Source organism: Loxodonta africana, chromosome 26 (genome assembly GCF_030014295.1).
Source record: "Loxodonta africana isolate mLoxAfr1 chromosome 26, mLoxAfr1.hap2, whole genome shotgun sequence".
NCBI classification, from domain to species: domain Eukaryota; kingdom Metazoa; phylum Chordata; class Mammalia; order Proboscidea; family Elephantidae; genus Loxodonta; species Loxodonta africana.
The window spans coordinates 35585064-35603677 of NC_087367.1; the positions used below are offsets into that span (position 1 = coordinate 35585064).

An 18614-nucleotide genomic window follows, 5' to 3' on the forward strand; every position below is an offset into this window, starting at 1 on the left:
GGCATGAGTATTATAGAACAATTAGACCCTGTATCTTTTAGCAATTACTTGAAGAAATACCATAATACAATATGTGGAAGACATCCTATCGGGGTGTTATTAAATGTGAGTATCTTTATGATGGCTTGACTTTTAACATTTGATCTTGTGATGTTTCAAAATATCTTAAATGTTACCATCTGTGATACCTTGTTATCCCTGGTTTTATGTACATATAGTCAGTTTTCTTTCTCAAGTACCTTTAAGTTAATGTGGATTTCCATTGTTTTAGATACTTGAATAAAGTTATTTATTATTGGAATACAATTCAATATGTTCCGTTAAATACAGAAAGTTATTTAGAATAGAGACCCCATATTTTCTCTTAACTTTCAGCCAATTCCAATGTGCCGTTTTACAAATGGAGCCCTAGTGGCATAGTGGTTAAGAGCTTGGCTGCTAACCAAAGGTCAACAGTTTGCATTCACCAGCTCTTGCTTGGAAACCCTATAGGGCAGCTCTGCTCTGTCCTATAGGGTTGCTGTGAGTCGGAATCGACTCGAGGGCAGTGGATTTGGTTTTACAAATATCAATCAGATTGACCTTTCAAGACATATGGTCTTATTAATTTTTCGGTTTTATTTAGTGTTCTAGGCTGTAAAATAAATAAATAAATGGACACATTTAACCCTTGAACTTTAGAAGTTCATAATAAAGCAAGACAGATGGCATATACAGTCAGCCCTTTATATCCGTGGGTTCTGCATCCACGCATTCAATCAACCGCAGCTCAAAAATATTCAGGGAAAAAAAAAGTTTCAAAAGGCAAAATTTGAATTTGCTGTGCACCAAACACTATGCTGAATCCATGCAAATGAAATGATGTATAGGTGTACCCCACTGTAGCCTCCCACCATTTCACAGATCCTTAGCCTCTCTCCAGCACTTGTTGTTTGAGCTGGGTTTTTGAAAGGAATATAGTATTATTTTTTCCCTCTAATAAATAAAGCAATATGAAATTTCTGAAAGAAAAATGTGAAACTATTTAAGAAAGAAGAGAATGGATATACTCAAGAATGAGAGGAAAAAGTAGCAATAGGCTCATTGGTAGGAGGGACAGAGCAATAATGGTGAAGGCCATGTAGTCCATAATAGTCTAGGGCAGAGCCTTCAAGCCTCGTGTTATTTTAATGTGATTTGAAGGATAGTATGTTGTGTGTTTTTAGGAAGGCTTTTGTGTTAAGCAATACTGATTGATTGGAAGAAAAGCCAGTCAATGGCTTGAACTGATCTCTGAAATTTAAACTATAATAAATCGTACTAATTTCCTAAAATCTGAATAAAATTAAATAAAATTTTTATAAAATAAATGATGAGCCAGTCCACAATTGAAATAACAACTCGAGTATACCCCTTAGACCTAGGACTTAATTTATATACACTTCAAATTTAGTTAAAATCATACAAAGAAAAGACTCCCAGGTATCAAGCCAGAAGCGGTGAAGATTTGGCTTAGAAGATCTTTTTGGTTTGTTTTTTAAAGTGGCCTTATTAAATACAGGGAGAGGTAGGGTGAAAGATGACTGATATTTATCAAGAAATTAGATATGGGGAATTTCTTTGAAAGAAATGAGGAATTTTCTCTTTTTTCTATTTAATATGAGACTACAACAACAGAACTTCAGGAAACAAATGTGTGAAAAGTATTAAGAGATCTAGGCTTCATCAGTGAAGTGGACAAAATTAGACCACTAACACATTTAGAGGGCTCATTTTTATGTATGGTGTATGTCATAACCAAAATTTTCTTTTTCTAGGCTATCACAGAGCTCCAAAAGAATGGAATGAATATGAGCTTTTCCTTTTTGAATTATGCCCAGTCAAGCCAGTGTAGAAGCTGGCAAGACAGTTCAGTGAGTTATGCAGCTGGAGCACTCACGGTCCACTGAAGCTCTGAATCCTCAGGGATGCCACCTGCACATACTCATACTTTGTCTGGGGTCCCAGCCTAGCCCTTTCAAAGATACTGTTTCTGGTTTGGGGTAATTCTGAAACCTCAAACTAATAGAACTTCTCTTCTTTTCTAGTAGGTGTAGTCCTTCCTTAATTTCAACTCATTAAAAGATGCTTTGTTGTTTAGGGCAGTGGAAAGAAGGCTGGCATCAAAATATTTTGGTCAAAAAAGATGGTAATGTAAAGGCCCAATTGTGGCAGACAGTTTTTTGAAAGCAACTTGTAAAGCATTTACCATATCCTAAATTTGCACTCTTTGCAGACTTGTGCACATATATTCAGCTTTCAGAATAGTTTTGCAAATTGTATACAAACAAACAAAAAAAGGGGTGGAAGCTTTTTAATAAAGAAATTGCATTTATAAATGATCTGTATTAGAATATAATAAACCTCCAGTTATAGTCAATTACTACCCATGTACAACAGATACCTTCTATTTTAGTTGCTAATAAAGGGCTACACAACTCAAAATAGTCTGATTTAAACTTATTGCTCTGTGGTATATATTAAAATTGTTTTTTTTGTTAATCCCATCTCAGAATTTTTATGTTAAAAATGGTAACCCTCAGCTCTTAAACGTAAAAATTTTTTGGGGTGTATTTTATATCTTACATGTTTAGTGATTTTTTTAATCACAAAAACTAGTATCATAATTTGAAAGTTAACATTTAAAAATGACCTGGTTTGTCTTTTTATGTGTGATATCCCTTTGTGTCAGATACTATATTGTAATGGAATATAAATTCAGGAGTGGAGATTGTAAAAGAACATAGATGTAGTTCTTCACTTTTAAAGATTACGCTTGGTAGGCAGTAGTCTGTAAATGAGAAGACACTGGAGAGTGTCCTTATTAGTCTTTTTCAAATCATTGCAGACCATACACTGCTGTGGTTTCTAGCACTTTTTGCAATTTGACTCTTTTACTTGAATATTTACCAAGAAATCATTAACAGAAACAAAACCACTGTGTTTTCTTATATTCTCAAAAAAAAAAAAAAAAATTTTTTTTTTTCCCCAAAGATTTTTGGTGCGGCTCTTCCAACTAAAATAATGGTATAGTGTTGTATTACTTTCTTTCTTTAGCATAGACCAATTCTATTCACTTAGGCAAAAACCTTTAATTCATTTTGTTAATTATTTGACCATCTTGCATGTACTAGATTATAACTATTTTAACCTAACACTGGATATCTCCATTACATGGGAGAGTGTTTATATCTTCAGTGATATGCCAGAATAGCACAACTTTTAGATGCCTTGCACCAATTTTATTTAAAGATTTGCCTTTTTTATTTATCAGATATCAATTTTTTATACTCAAGAATTGAGGTAAAATAAAATCGCCTTTCTGATTCAAAATTACCCATCTGCATGTTTGGAAATTATACTCTTACATATTAGTGATTTATTTCCCATAATTTACAAATACTTTTGAGTACTATAGAATTTATTGTTTGCCTTATAGACTATACAAGTTTCAAAACTGACTACAACAGAATGAATTTTTAACGTTTTGAGTATAAAATTAATACATGATTATTATAAAATATTTGAAAAATACTAAAAATTATAAACAACTGCAGTCTCACTAACCAGATAATAGTGTTAATATTTTGCTGTCTTTCAGTCTTTGTCTATGTTATATATATGTGTGAATGTGTGTATATGTGTTTGTGCGTAGTAACAAAATTGAGATTATATTGTTGTGTTCCTTGCTTTTTATATTTTCACGTATCATTAGCACTTCGTCATTGAAAATGTGAGCTTTTTCAGTGATTGGCTAATATTCCATTGTATTAATAGATGGTAATTTAACCGGCTGTCTCTTTGAATATTAGGTTGCTTCTAATCTTTCACAATTATCAATAATAGTAGGATGGACATACTTGAATGTAAAATTTGAACTCTATGTTAGTTATTTAGGATATATTCATGGAAATGGGATTATTGGTTTAGACAGTGACAACTTCATAGGCTCTTTGAAATACTGCCAGATTATCCTTCAGAAGGTTTTTACCAAATTGGCAGTGCTTGAGTACCCATCATACTGCACCTTTACCAGTATTATTTTTTTCTGATCTTTGACGATTTGTTAAGCAGTTTAATTGGTTGTTTCTTTGATCGTTCTAATAGGAATTGTTGTACAATGACTCTTTTTCTGGTTTTGTAAATCTACAATTCATTAAAAAAAAAAGACAAGAGGGTGCCTAGGTTGGTTGGATTGTAGCCCTGGAGTATGTTTACTGCACTTTTAAAACTGTAGAATATTTCAACATCGCCCCACCCTCTCCAAGTGTATGAGCCTATCATTCATAACTGATCATGAAATACAAAGTTCTGAACAGATTAGTTGAGTGTTGAATTCTAGTTCTGTCTTTTCCACTGATGAGGTGTCTGACCTTAGATATTTCATGTCTTACGGAAACTTTTTCATCCGTACGATGTAGAGGTGATCTCTTAAGCATCTTCCAGTTTGAAAGTACTTCAATGTTATAATTTTACTCTTTAAAGATTCTAGTGTCACTTCCTGATGTTAAAAACCCACATGCTTGAATTAGATGGAGCTGTTTCCTTTTGATTTCAACTCTACATACATAAAAATGAAAATGTTGTTATTAACACAAAAGAGGAATTAATTTGCATTATTTGATACAGTTAACATTACTAAATTGCTGAACTTAAACTTTCCTTTAAGTGCCTTTAAAAGTGTTTCGTATTTGGAATTGAAAATATAAGGAAAATTATTATGTAGTTCTATAGAATTACTTCTTTATTATATACTTTCGAGTTATTGGCAAAACCTTTTTTTTTTTTTTTACCTTAAATTGCACAGAGCAGCGTATTCATGATTTTTCACGCTACACTCAGTGAGTCCTTAAAAACCCACTGCGTTGAGTTGATTGCGACTCATAGTGACCCTATAGGAGAGAATAGAACTGCCCAATAGAGTTTCCAAGGAGCGCCTGGCGGATTCAAACTGCCGACCAAGACCTCTTGGTTAGCAGCCGTAGCACTTAACCACTATGCGACCAGGGTTTCCAAGTGAGTCCTTAAGAAGTGTATATTTAAGATTAGCACATTGAGCAGGTAAGTAAATGCTTGTCTTTTGTGGGCAACAAATTTTCATATAAAAGTAGGATAAAAGACTTTTTTATATATATTTTACTGTTTTTATGTCCAGCATAGATAGTCAGTGTCCTGCGCTAGTTAATGGTTATTGTGAGGGATTTCAGAATTTGCTTTGATAGCAAATAGTTCATTCCCCTAAATTAAAAAACCCAGAAACCCAGTGCCGTCAAGTCGATTCCTAAATTAGGGGTTGGCAAATGTTTTCTGTAAAAGACCAAATAGTAAATCTTTTAGGCTTTGAAGGCTGTACGGTTTCTGTAACAACTATTAGACTTTGTCTTTGTATCACAAAAGCAGCCATAGACAGTATGTACCCAAATGATAGTGTACCTGTGTTACAATAAAACTATTTACACAAATAGGCAATGAATTGGATTTGACCTGCAGGCTGTAGTTTACTGACCTTTGCCCTAAATAATTAACTTGTAATTCTAATTATTGACTGGTAATTTACACTACAACAATAAGTAGTTGTATATTTCTGTTATTCCAGCTCTCTCTTAATTTGATGTAGTCTGGTTGGCTGGGTTTGGGTGTTATTTTGGGTCATACAGGTAAGTGGGAAGTGGGTATTGGAAACTAGGAACTGTTGATAAAACCAAAAAAACCTGTTGCTGTTGAGTTGATTCCAACTCATAGCAACACTATAGGACAGAGTAAAACTGCCCCATGGGCTTCCCAAGGAGCGCCTGGTGGATTCGAACTGCGGACGTTTTGGTTAGCAGCAGAGCTCTTAACCACTGTACCACCAGGGTTCCAGGAACTGTTGATAGCTAGTGTTAAAATACAAGGCCTTTTATGCCTGGAGACTGTTGCTTTGCTACCAAAAGTTAACGAAAAGAATGATCAGTGGAGGTTTTGATCCATTGTTATAAGTTATTCTAAGTGCCTTGCTACCTAGTTGATAGTAGAGGATGTATTAGGTGAACTTTTTGCAAGTTTACCTGACTATCTAGGACACTAGACTGATTTTTTTTTTTTTTGGTAAAATATGAGGCTTTTGGTAAAATAACTACCATCTTTCTTTACCATCCATTTAAAAATTACTCCCCATATTTAGGAAAGACATAAACTCAGAATAAAAGAGGTATTTAACTTAAATAATTTTAATTCATTTAAAAAATTACTGTTCTTTTCTCATTTATTCTGGATCTGTGAAAACTTCATCAAGGAATAGTATCAGTCTCATAGACTGGCATTTGGGAAGTGGTGTGATACAGTTGCTGAAAGAACTAATGCAGTTATAAAATTATACTATTGATTAGGAGATGTAATAAACCATATACACTTGGCTATGAACACTATAGTTTTTGTATTACTGTGTTAAAATGTAAGTACCACATATTAAGAGGGACACTATGAAGTATAGTGTTCATAGGGAGGCAACTAGAATGATGAAAGGCCTGGATTAGATCCTGTGGAGAATGGAAGTAGTTGAAGAAATTGGGGCTATTTATTTTGAAGAAGAGACATTTTAAGGAGAGAGTTTTCTTCAAATATTTGAGTGTAAGAAAGAATAAATAGAATTGTTCTGTTATTCTAAGTAGAAAAACTTGGAGTAAGGAATGAAAGTTTCTAATTCCACACTTACTGTTCTATGTGAGAATTTCTAATAGTGAAAATTGGCTCTGCCTCTTGAAATCATTGGAAGTATTCAAATAAAATCTATATCAGTAGTTCTCAAAGTAGGGCTCCTAGACTATCAACATCATCTTCACCTGATGTTGATAAAATTATGGATCACCACATTGAAAAACGTTTCCCTGGGCAGCTCAAATGGTTAAGCCCTCAACTACTAGGCAAAAGATCGGCGATTCGAGCCACCCCAGAGGTGCCCTGAAAGGCAGGCCTAGCAATCTGCTTCCAAAAGGTCACAGCCTTGAAAACCCTAAGGAGCAGTTCTACTCTGCACACATGGGTTGCCGTGAGTCAGAATCAACTCTAGGGGAACTAATAACAAAGGTGAAAAAAAACTAATGGCATTAGTGCAAATAAAATGGAACTTAATTGTATAAAACTGCTTAGGAAAATCTTTTTAAAATTAGGATTGATTTTGATCATAGAACACTAACTTTAAACACAGATTATGTTGTTGCTTAATTGTTACTGGTAGAACAGCAGCCGTTAGACTAATTATTTTGTTTTAGTCAAAACAATTAGATACGAGGTAAAGTTTCACTATTTCCTAAAATAAGTTGGCCTTTGAGTAAGTGACATATCTTTCTTTTACAGAGGTGCTTCTTGAATCTAAAATAGAGCCATATTCATACCAGAAAAGGGTATTGAGGAACTTGGTCTTTTTATACCTATTACTGTCAAAATACTAGGAACAGCTAGCAGATAAGTTTTCCCTGTCCACGTCCTCATCTTCCACCCCCATCTCCTACCTGCAAATACTACTGAGTGGGATGCAGGCTGTCATCAGTAACCATCTTACATAGTTTGTAACAGCTTCCTCACCTAACACTGATACCTAGGACCTCTGCTTCTTTAAAGTTACTGTTGCAGATGAATTTCGTTTGCCTGCCTGTCTTCATGAGTTCACTGCATATTCTGCTTGTTGGGTGCTGTGTGAAGAACCTCAGAGTGGTAGATTTATCACTTATTCAAGGATTCTCTTGTGCTTTGTTTATACCCAGGATATACCACATTAACTCTGTGTGTGTTTGTGTGTGTGTGTGTGTGTGTGTGTGTGTGCGCACATTTTATTCTAATGCAGGGTTTGGCCCTCACCATATAAAAATGTGAAGAATTTTAAAAGTCGCCAATTGCTCTGGTTTGAAAGCCATAATGTAATGCAATTGATTTTTCATTATAAGCTGTAAGTTATGTTCAGATGCACATTTCATAATGCAAAGTGAGGTTTATTACTTTATTCCTTGTGGTCATATTTTTTCCTGTCATCTTAATTATGAAACCAAAGAGAATATAAATATTATTAGAAGCTAATAAAGGTCAAGTGTATTCAGCTATAAGCAGAGCCTGAGTTCTGGTCTTTAAATCTGTCAATTAAACTTTTGGAAAATATTTTAATTTTTCTGATCATGATATTCTGAATTACTTATTGAATGTGTTACATAAATTTAAGTAAAAAGTATGAAAACTGAACATTAGAGATATGAATGACAGATCGAATTTTGTGAGTTTTTAAAAATTAAACAGACTGTTGGATTACATTTAATAAAAGTAATTTTAACTTTTATAAGTGGGGATTTTTTTTTTGAAAAGTTTTTTTTTTTTCATTTAAAATTTATCTGTTTGAATCAGGCACATAGTAGAATTAAATTGTTGTTTGTTGAACTAAATTTTAAAGCAAGGAGAACAAAAGATAATCTTCATGTGAAGTGTTTTCTAAAGGCCAGAAAAGCATAAACCTTTTGGAAATACCTTTTAATTGTGTGTTTTCGTTTTCGGTTGTGGAAACCAGTCTCGTCACTAATTTTATAAGAGGATAGGATTTAATATTCCTAGGCCTGATAGATGATGCCAGATTAAGTGAATGGTAATGTAAGTGATTTGGTAATTTGAAACCATTGGCCCATGATTTCCTAGCTCATATTTTGCAATATCATGTGGTATTTATAGTTATTTCAAAGGTGTTTCAAAGTTTTTAAAAACAATTAATTAAAATGTGCTTTAATTGTTTGACCAGTGATATATTCAGACAACTCTAAAGGAGAAAGACACGATGGAGTGCTAGAAGCACTGGACTGGACTCCATTTTCAGCTCCACCAATGAGTTACTATTGATTTCCTGGATTAAATCTCTGCTCTTTTGTAGGGCAGAGGTTAATTATTTATGTGAGTTAGAATTGAATAATATGACTTCTGAGGCCCTTTTTACCTTTGACTTTTTATGACAATAATAAAATACTTTATTATTTCATCTATGGTACTTTTAATTTTAAAAATCTGTTTCACAAATTTTTTTTATTACTGATTACCTTAATTTTCCTGATACAGATCCCAAGGCACATAAAATTTACATGACTTACCTAAGCTACATGGCTAGTTAGTATCATAGCTAGGACAAGAATGCAGTTCTTCTAATTTATCATGTTATTTTGTTTTTGGTGCTGGGTGTTCAAGATGTCATGGTGAATTCAGATAGTAATTGGGTTTTGCAACTTCAATAAAAATGGGAATCTTTCATATATATAGCAATTTTGATCGATTTAGACAAAAATAGATTTGGTGGACTCTGCAAACTTCTGTTTTCTTTGCTGGAAGGTTTACCTTAAGACCAGAAATTTTACTCCATTGCTTATTACATTATTAAAATGCATGGCTTCTTGTAATGAAACAGTGACAAAATTGAAATTTATTTGGTGTGAGTCTGATGGTGAGACTTCATAGTGGACACTTGACTCTGACCATTCCAAACATGCATTAAATGTCCTACAAGTACCTGCGACTGTACCTTGTAATTCCTCAGCTGCATACAGAGCAGGCTGGGAATGCTGGGAAGACAATGCTCTGGGAGCAGCTCTCAGCCAGTGATGGATGAAAGCTAGAGGATAATTATTCCAGCTGCTTCTCTCTACTTTTGGTACTCTGAAGCATGCTCTGCGCTGTCTGGTAGAGTTCCCAGTGGAACTGGACTTCATTGCCCACAGGGGAAAACCGTTAAATACGTATTTTAAAATTTTTTCTCTTCTCTGCCTCACTTCCAGTTCCCTTATCAGTGTTTTCTGGGATCATCTCCCCAGTAAGTCTCTTGTTCTTGAGTCCTTGTCTCAGAGTCTCTTTCTGGGGCAAACTAAAAACAGACTCACTTTGAGAAATAAGTCCTCAATAGTGCTGTTGTTATATATGAAAGATTTCTTTTAAAGACAATTATTTTGGGCAAAGCCTAAAACAATTATTTTAATATTTTGACCACTTTAGTTTGTCATTTGTCTCATAATTATCCATGTTCAATTTAATTTCCTTAGTTTTATTTTATAACAAAAGATTCAAGGTGAAAATCTTAGGTAGAAATTCAAGATAAAGATCTTAGGTAGAAATATTCCTATCAGTTATATTTTTTCTTCTAAAAAGTTATGAGTCAGGATCCACTCGATGGCAACAGGTTATCCAAATGACTTAAGTAGGACACAGAGTAAGTTAACTGTTTTGGTAGAAATTGAATTAAAACAATAAATTTGGTTCAATCAAAATTATACGTTATTTTTTATTTGGACCCACGTTCCTCACTTCTTACTAAACCAAAACCAAACCTGTTGTCGTGGAGTCTATTCTGACTCAAAGTGACCCTATAGGAGAGAGTAGAGCTGCCTACAGGGTTTCCAAGGCTATAATCCTTATGCAAGCAGACTGCCACATCTTTCTCCTGTGGAGCAGCTGGTGGGTTCAGACAGTTAACCTTTAAGTTAGCAGCCTAGCACTTAACCACTGCGCCATCAGGGCAAAAACCGAACTCATTGCCGTCGAGTTGATGCCGACAATAGCAACCCTATGGGACAGAGTAGAACTGCCCCATAGGGTTTCCAAGGAGTGGCTGGTTGATTTGAACTGCAGACCTTTTGGTTAGCAGCAGACCTCTTAACCATTGTGCCACCGGGGCTCCTCATTTCTTACTAGGACTCACTTATTCACAATCAGGGACCAAGTTTAGCTTTGCCTAACATTGATTGTAAGAATTTGATTCCTGGATCATTTCTGCAAAGATTATTCTATGATCTTTTTTAAGACAAAATTTTTTGTGATCTTATTAAGGAGTAAGGAATATGGGATTTATAAATTGGGCTTGTTCAGTTACCTTTCTTACCCATGTAAAAATTGTGATTTATGTGTCTGAAATGTATGCTGTATTTGATTGGATTTATAAGATGCAACATAGATGAAATGTAAGTAAGCATATAATTCTGTTTATAGAACTATCCTAAGATTAACATGCACCAATATTTTCCCATAGGACCAACAAAACATTTAAAAGAATATAGTTTAGTTATCTTGCTTATAAAGTAGCATCTTTAAACATCTCTATATTTTTCAACAAAAATACCAGAAAATGTAGTCAGTTTTCTCCTCCATGTAATTACCTTGTGATACCTTCTGATTCTGCCATGTCCATTTGAATGTATGGCAGGATATATCTTGACCTTTGAGGTTAATTTGTCTCTTAAAAATGAAAAATCACTTGGGTGATTAGATTGGATAATATGGTTTAGAGGGGAAATATTCTAATTATAAAGGGAGGAGTCTCCCTTTTTCCTGGAACACATCAACCTGCTCTGAAGTAGAAGCCCAAAAATATTCCCCACAGTGGCAGCATTGGAATAAATTTAGATTGTAAAAGTAAATATTCATTTGTAAGTAGAAGCTCTTTTATTTAAAAAAAAAAAAAAAAAAAAAAAACTGCCTTTTAGACATGTCACGTCCAAACTAAATCCATAGTCCAGGCTTTTAACATTTCAAATATCTCAATACAATAGGTTGAAAAATCTGTTAAGAACCAGAGATTTTTAAAAAAATGTGTCCAGAAAGCTGACCCATTTTCTGAACACTGCTACTTTGTTTTTTTAAACGGGAGTCTCTGGGTGGTACAAACAGTGCACACAGCTGCTAACCGAAAGGTTGGCGGTTCAGGTCCACCCAGAGGCCCCTCAGAAGAAAGGCCTAGCAGTCTACTTCCGAAAAATCAGCCTTCCAAAGCCCAGTGAAGCACAGTTCTACTCTGACACATGTGAGGTCACCATGAATTGGCATCGACTCAAAGGTAATTGGTTTACCACTTTTTATAGGGAATGTTAGGTAAAATGATTTAAAATGGGGAATGTCCTTTTTAAAGTTTTATCTTGAAGCTGAATTCTTAATTGTGAACAACCTCATGATAACTTGATGTAAACCAAGCGTGAAGAATCTCCTTTGAAAAGTTCATGTATGTTTCATCATGAAATGCTCCCCTGCTCTCTATTAATGTCAGGTACTTGTTTTTGACAATGTTGTCTCTGCGGATATTTGTTATTTTGATGAATCTTACAGGGTTAATTAATTCCTGAAAATTCTGCTTGGTGCATTCATCAGAGAAAATGAGTGAAACGATGAGTGTTTTGATAGTTAAAATGTTTTAAAATTTATATTTTAAAAAGTAGATCTCCATAATTGCCACAGATAATTTTGTAATTTCTGGTTCTCATAATTGTCTTTGTGTTAGGAAAATATAGTACCTTTTTACAGTAATCTAGCCTCTGCTTTGCTTTTTTTTTAGTTTTTAAAATCTTCACATTTATTCTCTCAACGAAAGCAGTTTTTTAACTAAATGCTTACATTTTTGAATAGGAAAAGTCTACACCTGTTGTTCGTACTACAGGTTGAATTTTAGGTCTGGTATTTTGTGTGAAGTTTGTGACTTGGTGTCTAAAGGATATCACTTTTCACTCAGGTATTAATAGTAATGGAAACTCTGGTGGTGTAGTGGTTAAGAGCTACGGCTCCCAACCAAAAGGTTGGCAGTTCGAATCCACCAGGTTCTCCTTGGAAACTCTGTGGGGCAGTTCTATTCTGTCCTATAGGGTCGCTATGAGTTGTAATTGACTCGACAGCAGTGTTTTTTTTTTTTTTTAATAGTAGCACTAATACTAGATTTAAAATTACTTGATTTTAAAGGGATTTTGCATTATTAACAAGTGTTTTATTTATTACCACACTTCATGTATGCTTTATGTTTAAAAAAACTAAACCAAACATCTTGCCATTGAGTCAGTTCCAACTCATAGCAACCCTATATGACAGAATAAAAATGCCCCATAGGGTTTCCAAGGAGCGCCTGGTGAATTCCAACTGCTGACCTTTTGGTTAGCAGCTGTAGCTCTTAACCACTATGCCACCAGGGCTTCCTTTTTTTTAAAATAGTGTTTTAAATAATTTTTTAAATAATGGAAATATAGACAAATTTGCAGTATTTAAGTCATTACTAATTTATTACTGGAAAGGCACTTTATTCCAATGTATAATACCAGCTCTTATGTGATAAAACTATACATTACTTTTTTTTTTTTTTTTTGAAATTTTACCTCTTTAACTGAAGGGGTGTTTGTGTCCATAATAGCTTAAGTTTTCTGTACCCAACTCATGACAGAAGTTACTCCTGCTATAAAATGTAAAATGGCTTACAAAACATATACATATATATATTTAGCACATGTTTTATAGTAATTTTAGTGCTACAAGTTAACAGAAGGCTTTCTGGTAAGAATCTTTAGCTCTTTTCTGTCAGTTTCTATCCCTCCTCCCCCCTTTTAACAACTAACATTGCCGCCATCATCTTGAAAATTTTAGGACAGACATTTGAAAGTGGAGTTATTTTCAACAAATTTTAGTTTTGCCCAAGTTGAGGCGTACTATGATGAGGAAATACACTTTACTTCCCCTTCCTTATAGCTTGCAGTACCCAATATTCTTAAAGAATGGAATGAAGAATCTTTACTACGTTCTGTACTCATTTGCAGCTCAGCCTAGGATAACCCTCAAGAAAGTAACGGATTGTATAGGAAATACAGACATTGAGGTTTTCAAGCATGGGAATTTTGTCGTACTCGATGAAGAATGTTCTGTCAAATGGATATTGAGTTCTACACATGGAAAATGTATGACAAAAATCAATATGAATAGCTGAAATACTTTTGAAAAATCTAAACTCTACTTAAGATACATTAAATAGGTTGTCCCTAGAAAAAGGATAAAAAAACCAGAAACCCAGTGCCATTGAGTCGATTGCAACTCATATTGCCCCTATAGGACAGAGTAGAACCACCCCGTAGAGTTCCCAAGGAGCGCCTGGTGGATTCGAACTGCCATCCCTTTGGTTAGCAGACGTAGCACTTAACCACTACACCACCAGGGTTTCCAGAAAAGGGATACTGTGTTTTAATTATTCAGTCTGATATGTTTCTTCTATGCAATAAGGACTAAAGCACTAAGTATTCATACATAGTGTTTATCTATGCCAAGATAGATCCATCTCAATAGTAGTGTTACTGGTTACATTCTATAATGCTTATTACTTCCTAACATTTTAAAACACATTTCCTCTAAGATAAAAGATACTGATCTGAAGATAAATGGCACTGATATGTTTCCATCCTCCTTTCCTCTCTGTTGTATTTCCCCCAATATATTACAAAAGGAAGAAAGAAAAACAAAACCTGCTTCTGTAGTCCTAAAGAGGCTGCTGCTACCTGGGAGGAACTTAGGTTTTCATTTTAAGGCTAGTTCTAAGCCTGTAGTTTCTGGTAGTTGATAGTCTGTTCATTCTGCATTATTCTTAGCCATGACTTTTTAATATAGAGATTGGAACTCAGGAGATTTAATACCTTTCATGTAGCGGCCCCACGCTTGAGCACAGAAACAGTGGTGGGCACATTCTTCCCTTGTAGTGGTGTTCTAGATTGCTTTATGCACCAAAAAAGCAGCCAGCCTCCTTGTTGCCCTTTGTCCCTGTCACTCACTATCCCTTTTCTATTTCTCCCTCTTCTCCTTGAAACACTTTATGGAGATTAAGATCCTATAAATATGCAATTACTGTATTTCATGTTCTTAATTATCATTCATAACTTTAGATTTATCTCCTAGCAGAGTAGTCTTGTCGTTAATATTACTATAAGTTATTTCATTCTCATAAATGTCAGTGTCAGCTTAGGTAGTTGTAAGTATATTGAATTTAAGGAAAGGAGTGAAGAAATGTCTATAGAGAAATGAGGTTTATTGCTTATGATAAATAATGTTTTAATCTTTTGTCAAATGAAAAATCTTTTAAAAGGAAAGGAAAACATATTGAATGCAATTGTTTGTAAACATGTATGTAAATATGTTGTTTTACTTCTCCAAAATCATTAATAAAAAATTTTTTTTATTCTTGAATGATGTTCCTTTGTGTATAGTAGGGCAAATGTTGTAAGCTCAACAGAACTCTTCAGTCTGTGTTCCTCTTATCGTGTGACATAAGTAGGATATACCCTTTCCGTTTTGTTGTCATTTTGCAAGGGTCTTTGCTTTCCCTTTAAGAAAGAATCATTAATTTTTAAATTTTATTTTTGGATGAACTAGGCCTCTAGACTGGTTGACTAAGAACATTTACCAAACCATTGCAAAAACTAATGGCCATTTTTTTGTCTGACATCTGGCATTCTTCAAAATCAGTAAGTTCTCAAATGAAAAAAAAAAAAAAACCCTTTTAGAAGTAAGAACTTTGCCGATTGCCGTTCTCTTGCTGATCTTACAATAAAGCATCATATATACATTGCGGGGAGTAGAATGACCATTCTTACACAATATTTTGCAGAGTTCTCAAACATTGTATTCAACACTGTCTTTATAGACTTTTATGCTTGGTTTAGACCCCACACATGGAAAGGGGAGAAAAAGTTCAGAGGTAAGTGGCAAACATGAACGAGGGTTTGAAGAAATAGGATTTGAGAAAGAATTAAGAAAACATATTTGATTAGTCATGTAGAAAGAGATCACGGTTGACTATAACTTTAGGTATAAGAAGGCACATGTTCTATGTGATAGTGAAGAGCTTTTCGTTTTAATAATTAGATTTAAACAGCTATAAATGAGACTGGACTCTGGGAGAAATTGAACTCCTGCAGCACCAGCAGCATAACAGAGCACACAATCATGGGGACTTTTGGTGAAAACAGGGGGAGATAACTGGATCAGGAATGGTTTAGATGCCATTCTACCCAGGGAATGTTTCAGAGATTTTGCCCTTTAGGGATTTCTTTTAGCCGAAGGTGGAACTGATTGTAGAGTTGATTATTGAGGGTGATGCTGCAAGTCCTTTTGCTGTGTGTGTTGTGGATGTGGGATGGAATGAGAAGCAAGAATATGCTTCACAAGAAAGGTTTTAGGATCATTACTTTTACATTAGAAAATATATAAGCAGGATGATCAGAATTTTAACTTCATGGATTGGCCTTAGACCATGTAACACGTACTACAAATTATATTAATACCAGAGAATATGTGCATGAAACTTCTAGGTATTTTAGTGAAAATTGGCCAGTTGTGTAATAGTACAGGCTTTGAAAATACAAAGTTTCAAATTTTTTTTGTAACACAACTAAAATCTTTAGAACCACCATGAAATCTGGGGGAATCTGAATTATTTTGATATAGTACAAGAAAGTCTCAACTTTCAGTTCATTAAAATTTAAAACAACTGTTTGACGTCCTTTTAGATTTACCCCCTTCACTAATGAACTGTGGTGTTCCTTAATTTGGCACAGAAATAAAGGCATCTACAACTCAGATCTTAGGGAGTGTTATGGACTGAATTGTTTCCCCCCAAAATATATGTCAACTTGGCTAGGCCATGATTCCCAATATTGTGTGATTGTCCATCATTTTGTCATCTGATGTGATTACCCTATGTGTCATGAATCCTGTCTCTATGATGTTAATGAGATGGGATTAGTGACAGTTATGTTGGTGAGGTAGGACTCAGTCCACAAGGTTAAGTTGTGTTTTAAGCCAATCTCTTTTGAGATATACAAGAGAGAAGTGAACAGAGAGACGGGGGACCTCATAACACCAAGAGAGAAGCACCTGGAGCACAGCACATTCTTTGGTCGTGGGGTCCCTGTGCTGAGAAGCTCCTTGACCAGGGAAAGATTGATGACAAGGACCTTCCCCCAGAGCCAACAGGGAGAAAAAGCCTTCCCCTGGAGCTGGTGCCCTAAATTCGAATTTCTAGCCTGCTGGACTGTGAGAGAATAAATTTGTTTGTTAAAGTCATCCACTTGTGGTATTTCTGTTACAGCAGCACTAGATAACTAAGACAGGAATGTCATTTTTAAAGTATTAAGTATTTTTTTAAATAGTAATGTAATCAAACAGCTCTTCTTTTTTGGCAACATTACAATTTCTTTTAAAATGCCACATTTTGAAGTTTTGTTTTTATGGCATTTAATGAGCATCATGAGTATACTATATGCTTAAGGTATTGAAAATAATATGTAACATTGTAATGTCCAAGTGTAGGTATAATACGGTCCAAATCCTAACATAGAAAAAGCAGTATTAAAAGTAAAACCTGCATAACAACACATTCAAACAGCATACAAACAGTATGCTTTTAGTAAAAGAGAATTTGGATGGTCTGTTCTGTGGTGATCCCCTTGAATAAGATCTGTCTACAGCCAGAGTGCTCCTCAGAAGTAAGGATAATGAGACTTTATCTCACGTACTTTGGACACGTTATCAGGAGGAACCAGTCCCAGGAGAAGGACATCATGCTTGGTAAAGTAGAGGGTTTGTGAAAAAGAGGAAGACCCTCAATGTGATGGATCGACACAGTGGCTGCAACAATGGGCTCAAGCATAATGATTGTGAGAATGGTGCAGGACCAGGCAGTATTTCCTTCTGTTGTACCTAGGGTCACTATGAGTCAGAACTGACTCAACGGCACCTAACAACAACATCAACTAACAAGACCTTTTGTCTTCCACCAACTTAACCAGAACTCATGTACACAAATGGCTGTGGCCCTTATGGAAGTAACTTTGGGCAGCTGTCCACACCTATTCAGAAGATACTGACCTTGAGTACTTTGGCACTTTCTGTTACTGCCTCACAGCTTGCAGCACTTTTTTTTTTTCAGTGATCACATGTCTTAAGAAGAACAGGAAACATGTTGAGATACTTGAGAAATTACATTAGGCTCTTGTCAGATCACCTATACCTGTGAAGTCTATTTTTAATAAGTTATGTAGCTGTGTTAAGGAATAGATTATGAGGCAATTTTATGCCATGTCCCCAACCAAAGAATAGTTGGGGGAAGGCGGGTACGGGAAGCATGGAAAGTAATTTTCATTGTTTATTTATTCAGAACTCTAAAGAGTTAAGGTCCTTTGTGTGGGACATATCTAGAATGAAATATGTTATCGAGAATGAAACTATGTAAAATACTAAAGAACCCAGTTTCACTGTAGTTTTTGTTTCCATAGCCCCTTTTTCAACTCATAAGGCCTCTTTTACTCCTGATCAAAAAGTGAAACAAGTTCTTCGTATTATCCAGACCAAACTCTGGTTGAAATGGTTTGATCTGAGGAAAGCTTAGTATTTTATAATACACCAGTTGGTATACTAGCACAGTATATTTGCTGCAATTTGAAGTGATATATTAAAGGGTTGAATGATGACCATTTATTCACGCGATTCTATTAGTGAATATTTATATCTTTTTAGACAACTAGCCATTGTAGCAATAACAGGAATGATCATTGTTGTTGCTACTCCTGTGGTTAGGCATGACTACACTTGCTAACCTATAATCCCTACCAGTCTACATGAGTAACAGTTTTTCCTTTCTACACACGTGGCTATATTTCTTCATTGCTGCTACTTTCCATATTTTTTCTCCAAACTAGGGTATTCAAACTTGTGACATCATTGTGGTGTTTTGAAGTGGTATGTGGCTTGACTGTGTTATGGAGAATATGATTCAGAAGTACACTAACCAAATTTCAATAAATGAGGGAAAACAT

At 34.9% G+C, this 18614-nt stretch overlaps 1 protein-coding gene across 3 annotated transcripts in view; it reads left to right on the plus strand.

Moving 5' to 3' along the window:
• Positions 1–15287, plus strand: part of MEMO1 (mediator of cell motility 1) — a 143067-nt gene extending 127780 nt beyond the window's left edge. For 2 of the 3 annotated variants that reach the window (XM_003416060.3, XM_003416061.4), the window contains 2 exons: positions 1–105; positions 1797–2463. In XM_003416060.3, the coding sequence (XP_003416108.1) occupies positions 1–105; positions 1797–1928 (237 nt within the window). In that variant the 3' untranslated portion in view covers positions 1929–2463. Of the gene's footprint in view, positions 106–1796; positions 2464–8773 lie in introns of those variants that run through there. The other variant, XM_064277242.1, reaches the window with a different exon arrangement.
• Positions 15288–18614: the final 3327 nt, after the last annotated feature.